At 39.4% G+C, this 23,210-nt stretch overlaps 1 protein-coding gene across 5 annotated transcripts in view; it reads left to right on the plus strand.

The window, feature by feature from the left end:
* The window catches only part of CDK14 (cyclin dependent kinase 14), a 484,579-nt gene that overhangs the window by 363,104 nt on the left and 98,265 nt on the right, over positions 1 to 23,210 (plus strand). For all 5 annotated transcript variants that reach the window (XM_065583048.1, XM_008169566.4, XM_065583049.1 and 2 more), the window contains one exon: positions 1,847 to 1,895. In XM_065583048.1, coding sequence (XP_065439120.1) covers positions 1,847 to 1,895 — 49 coding nt within the window. The remainder of the gene's footprint in view (positions 1 to 1,846; positions 1,896 to 23,210) is intronic.

A 23,210-nucleotide genomic window follows, 5' to 3' on the forward strand; every position in this document is an offset into this window, starting at 1 on the left:
TTTCCAATTTTCAAATAAAAATATTAAAATAATAAATCAAAATAACATAAATACAGAGAGATGAATGGTTCTTATGGATCCAGCTTAGGAGTTCTTCTAGTTTGTGGAGAAACTGTAAAAAGGGTGCCTTGCTCAACAGATCTGCTTCTTGAATATTTAGAAGTCTCCTTTCTTTGCTGACTAAAGTACATTTTTCCTAGATTTTACTCCTGTACTACTGCAGTAGTACAGTCAACTAGGTGCTGTTCTAGCTCATGTTTCAGCTACACAACTATTAACTATGATTCACTTGCAAAATCTTTATTGCTGGTGATGCACAAACTAGAAGAAGCCATCTTGACTTTCTAATCCTTGGGTTGGTCTATAACATGGCCTTAAAAAGCTCTACTGACATAACTACGTTTGTTAGGGATGCGATTTTTTTTGTCAAGGTAGCTATGCCAGTAAAATCGTTGGTGTAGACACAGTTATGCTGGTATTAAGATACATTATATTGGTATAGCTTATTTTGGTTCCTAAACTAGAATAAGCTATTTCAATATAAGGCACCTTTATACTGGTATAACTGCATCTAAACTAGGAGTGTTTCACTGCTCTAACTATGCTGAAAAAAATCCTATGGTTCCATTTTTACCAAGTTACTTTGCTGAGGTGAGCTGCATTTTAATTCCACCCAGCTGTTTTTCTTGATTACATGCCGCTCATTCTGGTCATGTATTTTGTTGCAACTTTAAAGAAAAATATTGTCATTGACAGTTGGATTTTCCTATTGTGTTGTCTGTCACCATGTACATTGTTGTCAGAGTTGCCAGTAGTTACGGGACAAGGTTAATTATACAAATAAAGAACAATTCAACTAATTTTAAGTTGCTCCTGAAAACCAAAGGTTGCTTTCATTTTGTTGTTTCTGATGGTGTGATCGATTCAGTACAAAAAAATTGCTGTAACTTCATGGTCCTGTGCTATGTGCAGCACTTGCAGAAAATAAAGTCCCCTTTTAAAGGGTCTTTAAAGTTTTAGCGGAAATCTAGGTAGCATCTCATTGAGCGCATAATGTTGGGCAGTTCTATTCAAACTACTTAACACGACACAGCAGTAGGAGAGTTGGCCTATTACAGTATCCCATGTTTACAGTGTGGTGTAGTTTGTGATTTGAAGGTATTTATCAAGCATGTCTGTTGTTAACTGGGACACACTTTGCTCCTGTTCAGAAGAGCAACACAATGCCTAGCCCCAATGTTCTTCCTAAAATCCTGGCCTAGCCAGAAGATGTCCTTCTGCAGAGGAACCATAGGACAATAGGTCTGCTCCTTATCCCTGCACTAGCTAGGGCAATATTTACAGCTAAAACTTAGTTTGTGTTTGTGGGTAAAGAAACGTGCCAACACTATATTTGCAGAGTTTTGGTTAAGTTTATGGATCTTTTAGCATGCGGACTTTCATATGACCAGCATAGCTCTCAGCTGCCCCCAACATTAACATGAATCTGGGCTCATTTCACTTATTATTACAAATTTTTTACATGGGAAATGTGGAGTCATGACAGCAAGGTTACAGAGAATGTTATTTATGATAAAGGAAAAATAGGGCCCGATTCTTATTTACACTGATAACCACTCTGGCAATATAACATGGCTTTAAAGTGTATGTAAAGTGGCTTTTGTGTAGATGAGAATCAGTCCCATAATGTGTTCATTATTTAAAGTTATTTTCCCCTTCTTCTCACTTTGTTCTTTTTCCCAGATTTGCCATATGGGAGAAATGATAACCCTCATTAGTTAAAATGCTTTTACATGTTTTTAATATAATTAAACAAGATAATTGAATGTCTTTCTTTTTGTTACAGAACGCTTTACACAGTACAGCTCTAAAAACCTTAGACAAGCATGGAATAAGTAAGTTTTGTTTTTTTTTAATTTACTCTGCATTCTTTGACTTTCCATCCATATGGTCTATCTCATGCTGTGACGTTACCATAGCTAATTTACAATGCTTTTTGCTTCTTTGTCATTACATAGCAACATAGAATCATCCATTCCTGCATTTATCAGTTCTCAACTTTCTTTACATTACCAGTGTTCAAATGAAGCCCCAGCTTCAACTCAAATACTATTTGACACCATTTAACCCAAATAATGTTGTGTGGAATCAAATGGAAAGATTAAAATTTGACTTCATCTTTGTCATTTGGGTGTGCTATGTACATTTCTATAACAGAAATACTTATGTGGCTCTTCGGACCATATTTTACTCAGGGGAGGAATTCTGCACCAAAAAATTAAAAATGTTGCTACACTATTTTAAAATTCTGCATATTTTATTTGTCAAAATAACACAATATAATCACGGCAGTTTGTTATTTTGGTAATTTATTTCAAAATACCTGTCAACAAATATGTCTGTAACAATACAGACAGCAAAAAAGATTCTGGAGATGGTTTTGGCAAATAGATTCCTTACTAGACATATTAATACAGGAAAGATTAATGAGACTGGGACCTTTTAGTTTGGAAAAGAGACGACTAACGGGGGATATGATTAAGTTCTATAAAATCATGATTGGTGTAGAGAAAGTAAATAAAGAAGTGTTATTTACTCCTTCTCATAACACAAGAACTAGGGGTCACCAAATGAAATTAATGGACAGCAGGTTTAAAACAAACAAAAGGAAGTGTTTCTTCAAACAACGCACGGTCATCCTGTAGAATTCGTTGCCAGAGGATGTTGTGAAGGCCAGGATTATAACAGGGTTCAAAAAAGAATTAGAAAAATGAATGGAGGATAGGTCCATCAATGGCTATTAGCAAGATGGGCAGGGATGGTGTCCCTAGCTTCAGTTTGCCAGAGCCTGGGAGTGGGCAGCCAGGGATGGATCACTTAGTGATTGCCTGTTCTGTTCATTCCCTCTGTGGCACCTGACATACTGTGATAGATGGACCTTTGGTCTGACCCAATGTGGCCATGTTCCTCACTGTCAGGGTGGTAAAGCACTGGAACAAATTACCTAGGGAGGTTGTGGAATCTCCCTCATTGGAGGTTTTTAAGAACAGGTTAGACAAACACCTGTCAGGAATGGTAGATAATCCTTAGTCCTGCCTCAATGAAAGAGACTGGACTAGATGACCTATCAAGGTCCCTTCCACTCCTACATTTCTATGATATTGTGTCTCCTTCCCTCTCCTACCCCCCAGTGTGCAAGACAACATGTGCCACCCCTTGCTTGGGGTTTGAGGTAATGCCATGATTTAGCCCACAGAAAGATCACATCCACTGGCTGGGGCAAACCTAGGCTTTCCCAGGTAACTACTGTCTCAATTCATGTTTTGGGACTGTTGGTAGCTATGTATCAGACAGGCAGCAATAGCACTGTTGTACTCCCAGAGTAGTAGCCCCACTCTGGGATGAATGTATTGTGATAGATCCAGACCAGCTGGGAAGAGCAGAGTAGTAGAAGGGAGATATACTGGCCACTGGATAAGCAGTTTTCTGTTCCCTGAGTGACCAGAGCAGGGGCTGCTCCAGGCTAATAGACCACCTGACTCCAATTAACCTGCTAAGAGTCAGGTGAGGCAGTTAAGCACCTGACTCTAATTAAGGCCCCTCTGATGCTATAAAAGGGCTCACTCCAGTCAAGCCAGGGGGAGCCAGAGGAGAGGGAGTGTGTGTGAGGAACTGGGAGCAAGAGGTGTGCAAGAAGCGGAGAGTGAGTAGGCGTACTGCTGGAGGACTGAGAAGTACCAGCATTATCAGACATCAGGAGGAAGGTCCGGTGGTGAGGACAAAGAAGGTGTTGGGAGGAGGCCATGGGGAAGTAGCGCAGGGAGTTGTAGCTGTCGTGCAACTGTACCAGGAGGCACTCTAGACAGCTGCAGTATACAGGGCCCTGGGCTGGAACTCGGAGTAGAGGGCGGGCCCGGGTTCCCCCCAAACCTCCCAACTCCTGATCAAACACAGGAGGAATTGACCTGGACTGTAGCTTCTACCAGAGGGGAAGGTCTCTGGACTGTTTCCTGACCCACAGGGTGAATCTGTGAAGCGAGCAAATCCGCCAATAAGCGCAGGACCCACCAAGGTAGAGGAGGAACTTTGTCACAGTATGGGTATATATAAAACAAACTTGCTTGCATGTTTTTTGGGGCAGGACTCTTGTCTTCTTGCCTGTTTTACTAGTACCTCACGCAATGGAGCCCTGATCAATACTTGGGCCTTTGGACCCTGTCATGATACAAATAATAATAATTTCATTTGAATTGAAGACATGACACTGTGTGAGCAACATATTTTCTTCAAGCTTATTGTGTGTTGGTTTTGTTACCAAATATATTGTTTGTTTAAAATAAAATGATGGTCTGAGAATTGACACACAGAACATGATTCCATCACAGTCTGATGCAAATAAAATCAGAGCTTCCTCATTTATAAGGAACCTCTTCAAAAATATGTACACGTTTTCTATGCTCCATGAATAAAGGATTTGCAAATTTTCAGCATAAATGAGGGGATTGAAAGACTGAAAGCAATGACAATGCTTGCAGTAGAATTCAGTGCTTCATATGTCAGGCTCTAATATAATAGGAAATATTTTGTTCTCAAAATTATGTATCATTTACATTTGAAATGTGTAAAGGATTTTCTCCTTTTCTAGTGTAAATCTCTATTAGTGTGCAGTATTAGAGTGTTGCTGGATAGTACTGCTGTAGTTAAGGATGTATCAATATTTCCATTATAGACATCATATTCTCAAGGGTTTATAATTCAGCTATAAAATTAACATTAAATATCCTCATAGAGTGATTCAGCCTAGAAAGTATGCCTTTATTTATTAACACATTTTGAAGAACATGTTTTCTAATCTAAGAGAGCATTTTTAAAATAATTCTGTTTTCTTTTTTTCAGTATTTTTTGCATTCATGATACCAAAATGGGCTGATTTGTTTAAACCAAATTTGCAGGCTAGTCAGAATGAGGATTAGACCCTCCCAGTGTTTAAAAACTGAGCAGATGAAAATAAGGTTATACTGTTGGGTTTTTTTAGAGTAGTTTGAATATACAGATTTGTTTTGATACTGTTAATAGTTAGTTACTGTGAACCTCTTAATGGCTCTGGAGGATCAGTGTCAAAGGATGTCTAAGGCCCTGATTCTGCAAAGATTTACACGTGTGCGTAACTGTAAGTAATGTAAGTAGTCCCATTAATTTCAATGGAACTACTCATGTTATTTAAAATTAATGGGTGTAGCATGTGGGTGGCCTGTGATATACAGGAGGTCAGACTCGATGATCTGGTGGTCTCTTCGGACCTTAAATTCTAGGACTGCAAGTCTTTGCAGGATTGGGGCCTAACTGGGAAATATTTTTGAAAGCTTCTCTGCTCTGATACTATGGAACCACTGTACGGGATTAGGGCAGCTCCTAAAGCATGTATAATAGGAGATTTATTTAAAATACTTAGCTATATATTTTTTTAAATATTAAATCTGCTTTAAACTGACAGAAAAGCATGCCCTGCTCTTGATCTACAGCTTGGGCAACCCATAAATATCTATGTTCACAAGCTGCAGTGAGTGCTCCTGTCTCTGCTGGTCAATGTCAGGGAGGAATAGGACCATGGTGCCCCCCCATACTTACTCCTTTCCTCCTCACCCCATGGGTTTGCAAACACAGACTCGAGTGCATCTGTCTATCTAGCATAAATATTTATATGACCCCCCCATTACTATACTATCTGAGCCCCTCACCATCTTTAACATAGTTAGCCTGACAAAATCCCTGTGAGCTAGAGAAGTGACGCTATTCCCATTTTACCAATGAGGAAATGAGGCACAGAGAGATTAAGCTGAGTTATCAAATCACGCAGGAAATCTGTGCCAAGAGCAGGGAATTGAACCCATGGTCCCAAGCCTCAAGGTAACATCCCGACCACTTCCTCGTAGTCTGTGTGTGGCAGGACCCCAAAGCCTGAGAGTGTGCATGGCTCAGGAGATTTCTCACTCTCCACTTTCCTTTTTCAGACTGCACAGGACTAAGGATAATGCAACCCCTTTTCTTGTTTGTATACATGAGCTGCTGATGACAGGAGTTAAAACCTGAGTTTATAAACGTCTTTAAAAAGGCTTACATCTAAATATACAATGATTAGGGGCCTTCTTGATCTGCAATTTCACAGAAATCATGAAATATGGGATTGTTTGCAAAATTAACCTTCAAAATAAAAATATGTGTTATTTATAAAATATGCTGCAAAACTTCTGTGATTACCACAATGCAAAAACAGCTGTGATATCATGTGCTATCACTCCAATCGTCATAGTGGATAGTTGATTGAGAGTGCCTGTCAAGTTGCATGACGTATACTAAAGTGAGCACAACAGTCATTACAGTAGATCATTGAGAGTGTGTCAACATTTATGATAAGTGAGAGTGACAGTCATCAGGTTGAGTGAAAGGATGGCTGACGAAGCAAAAAAGAAAAAAAAAATCCAGCTTTGGATTGTGTGGAGAATCTTGCAGACAGTGGTAAATTGTTTTGTTCATCTTGCAACGTGACTCTGGATTTGTTCAGAAAAAACCACGATCGATCACCATTTTGAGGCCGAATTGCATATTGAATGAAAAGCATGTGCAAAGGCTACAGGTCAGAACAAAAAACCAGCAACAGTGTCCACGATGTTTAAAAGAACTGAAAGTCGTTTCGCAAAAGGAGAAGCTACAATGGAGCTAGTGGATGCCTGTCACTGCTGCCAACATACTATTAGAAAAAATAGATAATCCAAAACTAAGCGAGTACTTTAAAAAGCATGTACCAAATGCTGGCAGTTTCTCATGTGCAAACAAACTTGTACAACTTCACAAGTATTATAATTTATTTTTATTTATTTAGCAGACTCCCTTGTCCAAGGTGACTACAAAGGTAACAGTAGTACAGTACAATACTTGTTGTGTGTATATATATATATATATATATATATATATATACTGTCTGAACACATCCACAAAATTTGCTATTTATACTGTGACCAACCCATGAAAAATGTGTGATTTCTCGGCGATTTAAGTAGACCCCTAATAATGACAGTCAATGAATTTAAGTGAGGAGAGTCCACTAAGGAGAATGGCATTCTGCTTACAAACTTTCATGGTATCCCCAGGTGTGAGGCAGGCTCTTTTACAGAAAACAGAGGCAAGAAAAGAGAAAACATTATAGATAATATACTGAGAGTGATGGTAATCAATCACATTAGTTACTCCAGCCACAAGAGACACGTCCACGAAAGCTTATGCTCTAATAAATTTGTTAGTCTCTAAGGTGCCACAAGTACTCCTGTTCTTCTTTTTACAAATCTTAAAGCCAGACTAGAAAAGATAGAGCAATGACTGACACAGCTTGATATCTCTCTACCTAACCAGTTTAGCTGAAAACAGCTGCACAAAATAAAGCAATATATAATAAATAACTTTAAAATATTTTACATTTTAAAATATTGACTAGAACCAATGGAAAATCATACCAGAGCCAAGAATATCGGAGTTATTGGACTACTCAAAGGGCAGAGAAGATAAACCCAACAGGCTTATTATGTGAAAAATCAGATCCCTGAAGCTCGTAAGCTAGATGTAACAATAGACCGATTTTACTTTTGAGAGGTCTTTTGGAGAAACAAAGAAGTAACAGTGAATGAGTACTTTGGTTAAGGTGTCCATTAAAGAGATAGAGAACATGGTACTTATGGAATCATACACATGGTACTTAAAATGCAAGATGGGCATTAGAAAATTACTCTGAGCTCTGCAGTTCCTCGGCTGGGGCTTTCAAGCATCTAAGGCAGTCTGGCAGCCAACTCACATCGGTTTCAGTTCCATCTGATATTAACTTCCACCTGCACTGCACATGTTACTCTACTGGGGGTCCAGTTACAAGATGAGTCTCCTCAACTCATTTAAAACATGGTTTGTTTTTTAAGTATAGAGGGATCTGAACTGTGTTTTATCTTTGGTCCTGCACTGTTCAGTTCAGGTATGTCTGCACTGTGCCTTCAGAAAACATTATAAAACTCACTGTTTCAGATTACAATAGCTTTCCCACAACAGTAAACCCTTACAGGGTAATGAGGAGAGAGAGTGAATTGTCTCTGTGTATATTTCAAAGAAGGATCTGTAAGGTGCTCACACATTATGGTGATGAGTAAAAATGTAGATAGTCCCCTGCACATGTCCGGCTTTTTGGGCTCCAAATCCCCGTCCGGGGGGAAATCCCAAAAAGCCGGACATGTCCGGGAAAATCGGGACATGCGGGCGGCGGTGCTGGGCCGGGGGCACCGAGCGCCGGGGGCCAGAGGGGCCGGCGGGGCCGAGCGCCGGGGGTGCCGGGGACCGGGGGCACCGAGCGCTAGGGGGGCCGGGGGCGCCGAGCGCCGGGGGCTGGCAGGGCCGAGTGCCGGCGGTGCCGGGGACCGTGGGCGCCAAGCGCCGGGGGTGCCGAGCGCCGGGGGCCGGCGGGGCCAGGTGCCGGGGACCGGGGGCACCGAGCGCCGGGGACCGGCGGGGCCGAGCGCCGGCGGAGCCGGGGGGGTGCTCGGCCGGGAGTCCGGGAGCCGCTGAGCGGGCTGGCGGGGCTGGGGGGCGCTGAGCGGGCCAGGGGTGTTCGGCCGGGGGGCCGGGGACTGGGCCGGAGACCGGCAGTGCTGGGCGGGCCAGGGGTGCTCGGCCGGGGGCCGGGGCCGGCACCCCAGGGCCCGAGCCGACCCAGGCTGGAAATGCCAGGGGGGCCAGCCTGGGCCGCGCCTCCTCCCCCCACACACCCCCTTACCTGCTTCAAGCTTCCCGCGAATCAAATGTTCGCGGGAAGCAGGGGAGGGGGCGGAGTTGGGGCGGGGACTTTGGGGAAAGGGGCGGGGTTGGGGCGGGGGGCGGGGCCCGGTGGAGTGTTCTCCTTTTGGAGGCTCAAAATACGGTAACCCTAACTATATGGCACCTTAGCCTCACAACACAGGTCAACTGCTGGACATTTCTGCTTCAAACAAGATCTTTTATAATGGCAGGGGCTGAAGCCTTCCAGACTTATATCTGGCAAAGTTTAAGGGTAGGACTCAAGGGGCAGATTCTCACATTTTTAAAACATTAGTCAGTGAAAACCTTCTGAAGAAGCAAGGGTGAGGGACCAGAAAAAGATTCAGAAGCCAAATATTAAATATATGGGATTTTCAGACTTGAATAGTTAACAGTTTACAGTTCAAAATGGTTTTTAGAAAAACATATTCCCTAATGGGCTATTTAGTTTAAAAGACAAAATGTGATTACTTCTTGACTTTTATTTTTGCTTTTCCCCATAATTATGCAATATTCGTCCATATTAAAATCTGCAGCCACCACTTTTTTTTAATTCAAGCTCTCAAGCATATAAGCATAGGCAGTTTATTTTGTTATCACAGGTAAAACGTCTTTCTTTGGGTACCAATTTATTGGCTCAATCCATGTGACGGTGAGTTAAAGCTGAATCTGAGCTAAGGATCCATTGTGCTTTTCCTGGGATGGAATATATGTGTAAGAAAAAACTGCTTTATATAAATAAGTATATCCCGTCTGCAAATCTACCAAGGTAGTCCTGTCAGCTATCAGTAGGGCGTAAGCATGATGGTATCTATGGCGGGAAATAACTTGAAAAGATTTTGGAAAATGTTCTCTATTGGAGACGTGTGAATCTATCGATATCATTTGTTGACTTGCTTCTTTTGCATGGTTTTTTTTATTTCTGCAAAAATCAGTAAAAAGTTATTTATTAAATTCTCCTGTTTAACTTCTTGGTTGATAAAGGGCTTGTCCATGAGGAACAATCGATAACCTGTGTAGTGGTTGGAAGTGTATTATTACCGACACCGGATATTAGTACTGTGTGAGTCAAGGAATGATGATCATTTATGACAAAAAAGGGCAAATTGTATTTTTTTTAAATAAATTCTGTTATGCTTGATGTCACTAAAGTTCACACTTTACAGTGCTACATTACTGTAAGTGTTTACTGTTAACATTTCAGTGCACAGTGCTTATATGACCCTAAACATTACTACAGGTATGTCGGAAACATTAGAAAAATGCTGTCGACACTAGGAGGAGCACTTGTGTTGACACAGCATAAATCACTTTTTTTTTTCCTTTAAAAGATAAGTAACCATCATTTTTGTCCTAAGGGCTTTTATATCATTATTTTGGCATTAAATACTTTTTGTTCAGGCTTTAACTAATTTTTGTCGATTCAGTTTCATACGTTTTTCATAAATTAATGGATTGGATCTTATTTTCATATAGACTAAGGCCTCTTTACATTGCTCTGACAGTGTAAAAGGCACCCACGTCAGGTGCCTTTTACATCATTCTGCCGGCGTAAAGGGGCCTGAGTGCAAATGAGAATCGGACCCATTACATCCACAGCCCAACTCAGCAGCATCAGAGATCTACAGTTGGAAAGCAGTGTATAAATACTTGGTGGTGGTGTTATGAATTATATTATATAGAAATAAGTGATTGATAAGACCTATTTAGATTCTATAATCTATCCCTTGTGCCAAAGCTTACAGTTTATTTTGAGGGTTTCCTCCGTTCTAATTCTAAATGTCTCAAGTGATGAGACATTTATCACTTCTTTTGGGAGATTATTCCACAATCTGACAGTGAGGTCTCTTAGAAAATAAATATATATATATATATATATATATATATATATATCCTGATATTCAACCACAATTTCACTTTGCTCTGTTATATCTTATTATTCCTAGTTATACCCCCTTACACTACCTTTGACTATTCCTTCCCTATGCGATATTCACATACTTTAGGTAATGAAGACCACTATGGTATACCTCCTTAGTCATCATTTAACCATAAGTATTTCTCCACTTTTTAAAAACAACTTTCTAGTACTAATAACTTAAATGCAATTGTATCAATACTATCTTCTACCTATCCCATCTATGATGCCTCTGCAAGTACAACCCAAAACCATTCTGGCTTTTTTCCCCTGCCTTATAGCCTTGCATGCTTATCTCCAGTTCAAGTATCAGAGGGGTAGCCGTGTTAGTCTGTATCCACAAAAACAACGAGGAGTCCAGTGGCATCTTAAAGACTAACAGATTTATTTGGGCATAAGCTTTCTTGGGTAAAAAAAAACCCACTTCTTCAGTTCACTCTCTGTTATTGGACTAGATTCTGTGGGTATTAATGCTCTCCTAGTATCTCCGTTCCACTGAATATCTGGGTTTGGGATTATTTACCCATAGATGTGGTTGTCTGCAGTTTTCCATGCTGAATCCTTCCCATATATTGTTTTTTTCCCATAAATTTCATTTTTATAAATCCCTTTGTATTAATTCTCTGTCTTCATTGGTATTTGCAACACCTCCTAATTTAGTATCTGTGAACTGAATTAATGTGCTGTTTATTAATGAACTGGTCTAAGGGATAAAGATGTTAAATAAAACTGGGGCTAACACTAATCCCTGTGGCACACAGCTGGATGCTTCCCCTCCAACTCTGTACATGGCCAATTATCATTACCCTTTGTTTATGGCCTGTCAGCCAGTTTTCAGTCCATGTGACAGTGCTTATATCCAAGATAATGTGAATTTATCTTTAGAGCAACGTTTTGTGAGACACTGATTCAAATGCTTAAAGTCCAGATATATTACATCTACTACATTATGCTGATCCATGAATATTTAAGTCCATTTTAAAAAGTGATCAAATTGTCTAACATGTTTTGCTTTTCTGTTTTTCATCTATTTATTGTCATCCACTTACAATTTTTTTCTCTTAATGTCGATTCCATTTATTTTACTAAGGTTTGAAATTAGAATTGCCAGCAAAAAATTGCCAAGATTGCCCTCACTTTTTTTTTTTTTAAATGATTGGCTCTGAATTTGCTTTTCTACCAAAATCCTGTTATGATCAAGTCCTTCATGACTTTTGAAAAGTACTTAGCATTAGTTTGGTGAATCCATTAAGTAATTCCTTGAGGCCTTGATGTGAATATCACACAGATATGTTGGTTAGTATTTATTCAATGTTTTCAATTGTGAATTTTCCAATACATGCTCTTTAATAATGTTTTTCATTACTTTCTTATTGACTCTAGATTAACATATTTGAAAAGTAAAGAAAAGAAGTAAAGAGTCTCTTTTAAAGCTACATCAGTTGTTCCTACCTTCTTCTATGCTTCCCCCTGATACGGTGGTGTTATACTAATTTCCCAAAATAATGCTTTTTTTTTTTTTGGTAGTTTGTTATTTGAGTATTTTTGTTGTCTAAGAAATTGTTTCCTCTTATGAATTCTAGTTCATTGTCACTAGCGCCAAACTTTCCTATTACTCTATTCTCACATTCTTAATTAATTCCTCTTTTTAAAAGGCAAAATCCAGGATGGCTTTTGCACTGGCTAAAATCTCTCCTTTCTAGATCATGACTTTGTCTACAACATTCTGTCTCTTTGAGACATATTTAGATGCACTTGTTTGAGCAATTCATGTCCCCCTATGAGCACAGGCTGGGCTGTGGTTTAGAAAGCTGTCATATTGAGAGTCTGATTTCATTTTGTGTGGACAACAAGGCCAAGATTTTCAAAAAATGTCTACCAAAAATTAGCCACCTGAAAAAGGGTAGGCTGATTTTCAATAGTGCTGAGCATCCAGCAGCCTCTATTGATGTCATTGGGATGGGATTTATATTTTCTTTTGCCCATCATAGTATATTCTAGAACAATTTTCTTCAACTCCCACGTTTCTTTGTTTCTCATCTTTACTTATCACCTCACTGGTGGATATCAACTTGGAAGGGAGTAGTGTCAGTGCAGTCAGCTAATAAACAACCTTGCAGATAAGTATGATCATCTCTGTAACTAGGATGAGGTCAGTCTGAAAAGCCTCATGATGTTGCAGTTATGTCAGCCAAAGATTTGTGGGCAATCGCTAGCTTTTGGAGGTGGTGTCATGCACCATAACAATCAAAGGCTTTGGGGTGCTTGACCACATCAAAGCACATCTTGGCCTTTGATAAATATTTATAACTGATCTTTATGATAGTTTGGTCAGGGTTCTTCAGTCTTCTTTTAACTGCAAGTTTTAATAAAATGAAATGACCCTTAAACTGCCTCTTTTTCCTCATTTAGCCTCTCTATTCCAGAAGCTCTTGTGATCATATTCCAAGAATCTTTTGCAAATCATGCCAAAAGAGAGAAAAAAATTAAATGTAGATTTCTTCTTCTGCCTCCACATATCTGGCTATTGTTCCTTCAAGCCTCAACTTCCTTGGTCTCTGAGTCCTGTGGCATAGGACTTAAGGCAATAAATTAATGCTACTTAAAGCAAGGGAAAAGAGTTCTTGTTGTTTTGCACAGCATTAATATCAAACTATGGTCTATTTCAAACTTTAAAACACATGTGTTAGATTAACAGTTTTGCTAAATAGATTAAATGAAGCCTTCAGACAAATCATTCTTAGAAAGTGCAAAGATATAGTTTGAAAGTTTAGAAGAGATGTTGCCTGTGGGTAGATTAGTTGCTCTAAACCCAGGTGTGTATGTTCAGCGTCCACTTGACCTGGTTGTCAAAATGGGCAGACATAAGGTAATTATTCTTGCCATTGCCTTAAAACTGGAGGATAGATTATATATCTTCAGCAATACGCTGTGAATAAAGAGACTATGTGTTGCATTGGTGCACCTGTTATCGCTGGAGGGCAGAGAGGCAAGTGATTCCAAAGGGAACTGACCTTTTTCTTTTAGGCATTGAGTCAATTCCATATCCTAAGGCATAAATTCTGTGTTAAAATTATTATATCCCTCCTGGTATCAGTCTTAACAATAGACTTCACTTTGGCTCTTAATGGAAAGCCCATAAAATTCCTTTAAAAATTAAGCCTTTGTAGGGGGAAAAATTGTCTAATTTTGAAAGGAGTTACTAGGTCAGTTAAGTTGTTCTTTGATCACAATAAATTCTAATTTAAATTTAGAATAAAATGCTTTAGCGGAATATCTATCTAATGAGTTGCCAATCAAAGCATTGATACATAAATGGCATTATCAATAAGTGAACAGAAATGTTAATTCACAAAAAGTTCTGCTGCATTATTATAAACAGTTAAATAGTACAACGTATCAACTGTCTGCTAGTACCTCAGCAGTGTTTACTCCCACAAGACTTGATTTACAAACAGTGCCAAATAAGAACTTTCCTTTAAATTATTCACATTTCATAATAATTGATCTTTCAGAGTTCTAGCACTGGAGAATATTTGATCATAAATTCAGTGAAATCAGCCTCCGTCTTTGTGATGTTTGTCCAGTTAAATCCTTCAGTGAATAAACCAATAAAGATGCCAGCTGTGTTTATTTTATAATGGCTGCTGTTGTATGCGAGCAGGTTTGAAATAAAAATAAAGAAAATTTCTGATTTTTCAGATTTGATATGTGAATCCTTAATCCGACTTTGGACTTTTTAAATGAAAACAGACAAATGCACCCTTAAAATATTCTTGCAAATCCAGTTCTTACTTTTGTTTGGATACTTAGAATCAGACTGGAACTATTGTTGAGGTCATGGCCCGAGCTGACAAAAGCTAGGGCGATCAGCGTAAAAACTTCTCTCTCATGATGATATGACTTAAGAAGGGTCTGTCATTTCAGTCTTCCCTTTGAATTGCCTCCTTTAGTCATATTGTATCACAGCCTTTAAGCTATATTTTCTCTATTAGAGGTGGTACTTCATGAGAGTGCCCCAGTATTGCCAGCCCCAAGCACCCCAAAATCATGAGTTAGGCCCCAAAATATCATGAAGGTTGGCTTAAACATCCATGAGATTTTTAACAAGTAATAATTTGGGGGGGGGTTATTTGCCATATTTTCGAGCCTCTGGGGTACAACTCAAGTCACATTTTAAAGCTTTATTCTGCAACCATGAGGAACAGAAACTTTTTTTAAAATGAAAGTTGAGATTTTCATCTAATCACTTGATTCGAGGAGCTGGGGCTTGAAGAAAAACATCCAAGGTGAAAACCTGGTCCCCACTGAATTAAATTGCAAAACTCCCATTGTCTTCAGTGGGGCTAAGATTTCACCCCAAATATAATGAAACTCACGATAAAATTGTGAGAGTTGACAACACTTCAGATGTTAATGTCAGCACTTTCCGTTATTAACCCATTTGCCTAGGATGTTGAATTTTTTTTCCCATGAAGTGCTAAGCACCCACAGCCCTCGTGGACTTCAGCTAGAGTTGTGGGTGCTCAACAGTTCTGAAAAACAGGTCCCAGGATGCTCAGCTGCTTGGGACAGGGCATGGTTCTGGTGGGATCTGTCTGTTTTATCTAATATGTTGATCACAGTAGTACACAGTTGCCAACTCCCGCAGCATATTCTGGAAAAGGAAATAGGATTCTTACATCCTGGATCTCTGTGTTATCAGAAATATATGCAGCTAAAAATATTTAAAATGGGGTTTCTGTAGCACTAGAGTTAGAGCAGAAATGTCCATCAAGACAAATTTTCAGGTTTACTCTGCTGTTTAATAAGTTCTGTATAAGACTGGTGTAACACATTTGCAAAATCCTGTGACAAGACCAAAACTTCTCTCAAAGACCTTTGAATTTTATAGGAAAACTTCAGTCCAAAGAAATCTGCAGTATCCTACTTAATGAATTCCAATAAGGACTTCTTACCTTACTTGTTTAAATTCAAAATGATCCACAAAGGAGGCCCACGTTGTCAGCATACTGATGCGGAATGCTGAGAGTTTTTAATGCAAATCAGTGGAAATTTGCAGCAGGGAGTGTGTGATCCCATAAGCAGGATCAAGCTTTTATTTGTACTATCAATAACCCGGAGATGGTTTTCCTGTTTAGTGACATCTATTGTGGGAAGTCAGCCCTTTCGCCATCCAGCAAGTACAGGAAGTCTTCCACAGCAGCACAGCTCTTTTTACAACCATGCCGTTAAGTTGCACCTGTGTTTTCCAAAGTGTTCTCACAACCTGCCTGCATGCAGAATGAGACACCAGTATTACCATTATTTATATGACAGTAGTGAGATTTGGGCCACATTGTGCTAGGCACAGAGCGAGCAAACAGTGAGAGAGAGTCCCTGCCCCAAGAGTTCTGATGGCTGACCAAGGCACAGAGAGACTGAGACATCCCCTAAGTTAGAGTCCTGGGCAAATACAAAATTTGTATCCGCATCAGATCTGCGACCCGCAAACATGGCTCCCGGATATAAAGCGGATATCTGCAGATTTGCCGGGCTCTACTCAAAGTCACACAGCAGGCCAGTAGTAGAGCGGTTGTAGAAGCTATGCCTCCTCACTCCTAGTCCAGTGGCCCATCCACTGGACCACGCAGCCTAGCTTTATGGTGGCAGTGCAGATAGTGCCACTGGGTAAGCCTTTTTCCCAGTTTGCAGTGTTAGTTTTCATAAGCCTGCCTTTATTTGCACCATGATGTAGCCTTACAACTGTTTAAAATAGAGAGATTAGAACTTCGGTATGAAAACAACAACAAAGAAGTTGGTGGGACGTAAGCAGAGCACTGATCATTGTGATTTCCCAGTAAAACCGATTGTTGGGAGAGCAGAGTTAGCAGTACTGCCATGCTGCTGGACGTGGGATCTGTGCCCGTGCCACATACTGTAATAGCCCACTTCTAGCCATGGTTTTAATAATCATCCCTAACCATAGTGACTCTGCAAGCTGTATAAATGGGAATGCTGTGGTAGTAGCAGAAATGGACACTGAAACATTGTTTACAGAGCAGTACATCCACCCACACACACCAAGTTGAGTATCTTGTGGATAATTAATTGCTAACAGATATGGGCACTTACACTACATTCTTACTCCCACTTTTTTACTTACTTCTTACTTGGTGGAATGGAATTTCCCCATTTTCCTCCTTTTCTATCATTGTTAACATCACTATCCTCCATCACTCAGGCCTCCGGTCTTGGGTTATTTTAAACTCTGCCCTCTTCTTGTCCCACACATCCAGGTTGCATTTAAATCCTGCAGCTTTTTCCTTCTCAGCATCCATTCTCTTCTTTCCATCCCCGCACCAAATCTCCCATTCAAGCCCTCATTAGATCTCGCTTTGATTACTGCAGTATTTTCCTCGCTGGCCTCCCAACCATGCACATTGCACCCCTCCAGCCATACAAAATGCAGTCACTGAACTCCACTTCCTTGCCTGTTGATCTGATCATGTAACTTTCCTCATTGGGACCCTACACTGGCTCCTCATTTACTCCCCATCACATTTAAGCGTTGCATCACCGCATTCAAAGTTCTGCATAACTCTGCCCCTTCCTACTTAGCCTCCATTGTCAGGTTTTGAATTGCCTCTCACCATCTCTGTTCTGCCCATGCTCTCAAGCTTCTCAGCTTCTCCCACAGTCACCTCTATTCCTTCTCCCCTGTGGCCTCCAGTGCATGGGACTACTTCTGTGAACTCATCCACACAACCCCTTTTGAACGCCCATACTGCATTCAGTGAATCAAGTTGACTTGTTTATAAATTATATATATTTGTATACTGTTCACAGTCCTTTATTCTCCTAACCTCTCTCCACTTGTCTGTCCTTCCAGCTGGGGCTGACTTCCTTGATGGTTTGAAAAACTTCTACCAGTTGGGCAACTAGATTTTCAAAAGTGCTCCATACCCAGAAGTTCCCATTGTGACTCTTACAGCCAGATTTACAAGTAACATCACACACCCAACATGCTGATCTCTTTTGAAAATCTGTCCAGTTATTTTGGTGCCTAAATAGGAGCTGAGGTGTGGTTTGCTTGTTTGTTTGTTGTTGGTTTTCTGGAGAGTCTGGCTCCAAAGGTGGCTCAGCTCTTTTGAAAATCTGGCCCATAAATGGGCACCGCCATAAATAACTTTTTTGTTGTTTTTTAAATAGCCAAAACTGGGACATGTCTAGATACTCAGCTTTGATTTCCCACGTAGATCTGCCTACTTCTTTCATACTATGATGACAGTTAGAGATGTGCAAAAGTAGTTGAAGATTGTCATAGACAGTTTTTTTGAGTCATCTGGTGTCCTCACCCTGACTCATGAATAAGATGCAAGTAAAAACACCAACCACCCAATAATTAATTGGTCCTAAATGATAACAAATATACAGAACTGATATTTTACTTATTCATTTCCAAACTGCTCATATTTTAAAGGCTTAAGCAAAAGAGAAATAAATCTCAGTAAAGTAAATGTAACTAATAAAAACTCTTCGGAAATGCAAAGATTTGAATGTGGCATTCAATGCTGCACCTTCTTTATAACACCACCAAGTTCAATGGAAAGCCACGTTCATCTCTGCTCAAGCCACATACTAAACTATAACCATTGTTCCCTCCTTCCTCAAAGCTGCCTACATCTGGGAAAGTCCCCTTTATCCACTCTACCATGCTCCCATGCTTTGCCCCTTCAAATATCTTCTGGGATTCACACTACTTCCAGAAGGCCTATTAAAATCCTAATCATCTTTTCAAACTAACAGCATCATTAAAGATTATGGACTGGATTCTCCAGTCTGCCAAGTTTGCTTTTTGCTGTTTATGCAGCCAAAGTGAGCTTGAACCTATTGGAAGATGCCACAGGAGGATTCACCAATGTAAGGGGGAAGAAGGGTGTGTCAGACAGGTGGGGGGATGGTGCGGTGGAGAAGGGTGTGTGGCAGAGAGCCCCTTGCTGCTCTAACTTCCAATGGGGCCAAGTAGCTGAGAATCCAGGAGCTGCAACCGGATTTTTGTGGCATAGTGGAGAATGAGGCGTGTGTGTGTGTGTGTGTGTGTATATATGTATATATGTATGTATGTGAGTGCATATATAATCTTGAAATACCTTAAGATCTATCAACATAATCTTGCGGTGTAATTCTTGGCCCTCCTTCTCCCACATTGATTGTTGCAATTCATCAAGTCACTGTTGGGTCTTAGTTTATACTCCAATTCAGCAAAGATTTTGCATGCTTCACTTATGCAAGTGTGTAGTCTCATTGAGTTCAGTAGACTCACATTCATAAAGTTAGGCATACGCTTAAGTCTTACAGCGTTGGTTTCTTATTTGGTAAGCTTTCTGGAGTGAAGACATTCTCTCTCTCCAAATCCCTATCCATATTTAAGGGGCTGTATAAATAATACAAAGTGCATGCTTCATCTTGCCATACCCATAAAACTTTTTTCATTAGTTTGAAAAACATACAATAATAAAAAATCAGACCAGTCTGACATTTTAGGGAGGGAAAGGAGGAGGGGATAAGTAGCTGTCTCCAAGTGTTTGACAGATGTGAGGTCCCTGCAGGACAGATCTGTAGGTTAACTGTGATAAATGGTCTTGGCTTCAGTGACTAAAGAGAGGTCACCCTTTTCAGGGCACTCCCTGCATTCTGAAATCTTTGCAGCAAATTCTTGTTGGAGTACTGAACAAACAAACCAGTTCTTATTTACATTGTAGTGAAATTAAGACTTTTCAAATGAAAGATGTTAAAATATGAGACAAGAAGGCTGAAATTTATGAGAGAGTACTAATGTTTCTTTACTGGGACATGGATGCTTTTAGATTTCAAAAGACAGTAGGTCCAAAAAGACAGCTGTATTTTCCTTTACAGTCGTTTAATAGGGAGAACTTTGTTTGCAACCCCAGCAGCTGCACCCAGTGACAAACTCAAAACCCAAAGTTCTCCATCTTGCATACTCTGGGGCTCTCTCTCTCTGCTTCTGCTACGATTCCTTTAGAGAGTAACAATGCAGAGTGCTGAGAGGGAGAGAGAAACCTACAGAGCCTTGACTGCATGATGTGCCAAAGGTTTATTTCAGCTACTCCTGTGGTGTTTTTTTTTTATTCTCTCGCTCTCTGTTTCTCTCTTTCTTGTTACCCCTGGCGTATGTCCAGTCAGTGAGGAAATAAATATGTGAAGAAAGAATGCTATGGAATGTTAACTGCACTGGCGTATTTTCTTCCTTTTATCATGCCCCAAGATTCAGTGAAGTTGATATAAATTCACCATGCCTTCTTTTAAAAAGCATAACAGAAAGGCATTCTTCCTGTAAGAGTCAGACTGTAAAAGGTGATTTTTCTTTCACTCAGTTTGGTTTAAGCCTGTAAAAAGCATTAAGTGAAAAATCTGATATATTTGTTAGGGCATTTATTGCATTACTAACTTATATTTTCAATTCCCAGTGAAAGGTTTATAGAGAACATAAACCTTGAAGAGTTTTTGTTCAGGATTAAAGAGACATTTCCCCCCTTTTCTGGTGAAATAATAGCCTATAAAATTATGGCTTTTTTAGTAATTATTTTTAGCTGTATTTATTTTCAGCTTGCTGAGCTGCATGAAGAAGACCTTTTAAAAGCACTATCCTTATGAGAAGATTCATGCCTTTTAAAGGTTTTCAAAGGAATATAAAGCTTCTGATTAAATGTAGCCACCAAGTTGTAGTTTTTATTAATTACATTTACCGCAAGGAAAGACCTTCCAATAAACTATAAATCTAACATATTTTGAAATCTTTTGTAATGGCGTAAGTAATCTATTATATGTTTGCCATAATGAATATCTTTAATATTGGACTAACTGGTATGCTGAAAGAAGATAACTGATTGATGGTGAAAATAAGTAATTGCTAAAATCTTTCTGGGGAAAAATGGTAAGGGGAGCTATGATTAAAATTTCTTGGGAAATACTTTTCCCAGGAAAAATTTTTACTCAAAGAAATTGATGAAAATTACAAACAAGGAAATATAAAATGAACCTTAAAGCTGACCTATGAATACTTTTACATCTCTGTGTTCAAACAGTTTGTCACAATTTTAAACAAGAGAAGAACAAGACACTCAAAATAATTTCATTGAGTTGATTTTTTTTTTTAAATCAGCAATTCTACAATTACTGTATGTGTCCTAAATAGCATTGGGAGTAAGTGGGTCATCTGACATATACTATACTTGCATTTAAAGCTACCTCCTTTTATTTTTTCCTAGTTCATAACACCAAATTCAATGGCTCTCACTCCATGTGATGCCTCAGCATGCATTATGCTGGTAAGATCATATGCAGGACACAATACTGCATTGGGCTTTTTAACTTTCACATAGCCTTATTCCATATCCCAACGGGCATATAACCTGATGACTTTTAATGTAGATAAACTGTGCAATATTGTAAAATAAGAGCATTATGTCTATAACTTGGCAGTAGTTTGCACTGGATTTATGTGGAAGGTGTGATAGCCCCAGCATAGTTTATTCTATGGCATCAAATAGAGCAAGAGCCAATGGATGTGGATGTCAGGACCTAGAAAGAAGAAAAATAAGGCAAGTTTAAGTCAGTCATATGCAAAATGGCTCTCTTTAAACTCTGTGTTCAAAGCTCAGATCAGCCAAGTTTATAATAAATGACCTGCACTTCTGTAGTGCTGTCCATCTGAAGATCTTACAATGCTGTATAAACTTTAAAGGAATTAGTCCATCAGGGCACCATAGGTGACCATACTATCTTCACTTTTTTGCTGAGGAAATTGATGCAGAGGTAGATCAAGGCCCCAGTCCAACAAAGCACCTAGAAACATACTCACGTTTAAGCATATGTAGATTTATTGAACTCAATAGAAATATTCATGTGCTTAAAGTTAAACATGTGTTCAATTGTGTTCCTGGATTGGGTCCTGTAGCAGAGCTGAGAAGGAAATGCAGATCTCCTCACACATGGTCCATGTATTGAAGATTGTCCTTTCTCCCATTTATTCCTCATTCTCAATAATGATTATTAAACAGCGCTGTGGATGACCCAGGTGATAACGTACTAGTTTGGTCAGTGGTCCAAACTATGTTGTAGCCAAGTTTTAAAAAATACTTTAGCTTAAGTAGACAGCCAGTTGTGGGGAGGAGCTATACTGTTTCCATCCCCATGGGAAAGTAAACAATGTAAATGACATTGATTCAGGAGGAGGCAAGGCAGATCTTTCATCCTAGGCATTGCAAGGAACATTATGCAGCTATACTGAGTATACACCATGCTAAGCTATAGCTCAGGCCTAGTGCAGACAGAGCCATACAGGATGAGAAATTGGCTCCAGTGGAAACCTAGCATGCGTTTTAGCCTGATTGTGTCCTGGCCATGTCCACACAGGCATTTTATAACCTGGTTGTCTACAACTGAGCTTAATAACCACTATTGACCTCAGTTGTTTTGAGTGTGTTAGAATGGTTCATACTCTTGCTATTTGGTGCATTCAGCAGCACCTAGTGCTAAATCTTCTGGACTAAAGCATTACTGAGCCTCCTGTTCCATATTTTTGTTTTTAAATCCTCAAACCAGGCTACTGGAGAAAAAAGATTATGGTCTTGATTCTACATTCCCATAAAGTTTAGAAACTGGTATTAACAAATATATATCGGCCAGTAGATTTTAGCCTTAAAAATACCTACGAGAATGTTTTGAACAAGATACACTAATTAGCACAAATGTTTTCATAAGTAATGTAGTTGTGTCCCTCTTGTTGTTGGTGCTTTCATTTGCCACATTTCCTTTTTTTTATCATGACACAGTATTCATCTTGGCTTTTTCTCCAATTAGCAGCAGCTGTATGGCTGTTCAGGGAGAATTAGTTCAAATAGGTCAGACTTATTACCTTGTTTGACTGCACTAAATCAGCTCACCTACATGGTTTATCTAAATAGGGCTTTCGCCTTCTTGAACGCCTACATGAGTGGCAATACCAAGAAATCAAATACTTACACTTATAACAATGTACAGACACCACAGGAAAAATTATCATTGATGTTTGTCATGGCTTTTATTTTAATGATAAAAATTTAGCCACCTTTCCAATACTTTAATAAACAAGGATAATGATGCTTGACTATTCAAGTATAGTTAAAAGGTACTGAGCTAACTAACCTGTAATCTTTAACCAATAATCTTTTCTTTCATACACCTTTATGGAAATAGTGGAAACCTTGTAAAGAGTCACTTTATTTTGTGATCTGGCAAAACAAATCAACAGACAATGAGGGTAGCACTGCCTTAACAATTCTTTTTACAGTGTATGCCTCCTTTAGGAGTTCATTTGGTCTTTGATTTATACTATTTTCTTTCCTTGCAAATCTTTATTTCAGAGGAGTATATCATCTTACACAGGCAGCAGGCTAGGCTGGGGTAGACTGACTAGGCGATG

The sequence above is a fragment of the Chrysemys picta genome, chromosome 2 (assembly GCF_011386835.1).
Source record: "Chrysemys picta bellii isolate R12L10 chromosome 2, ASM1138683v2, whole genome shotgun sequence".
NCBI classification, from domain to species: Eukaryota; Metazoa; Chordata; order Testudines; family Emydidae; genus Chrysemys; species Chrysemys picta.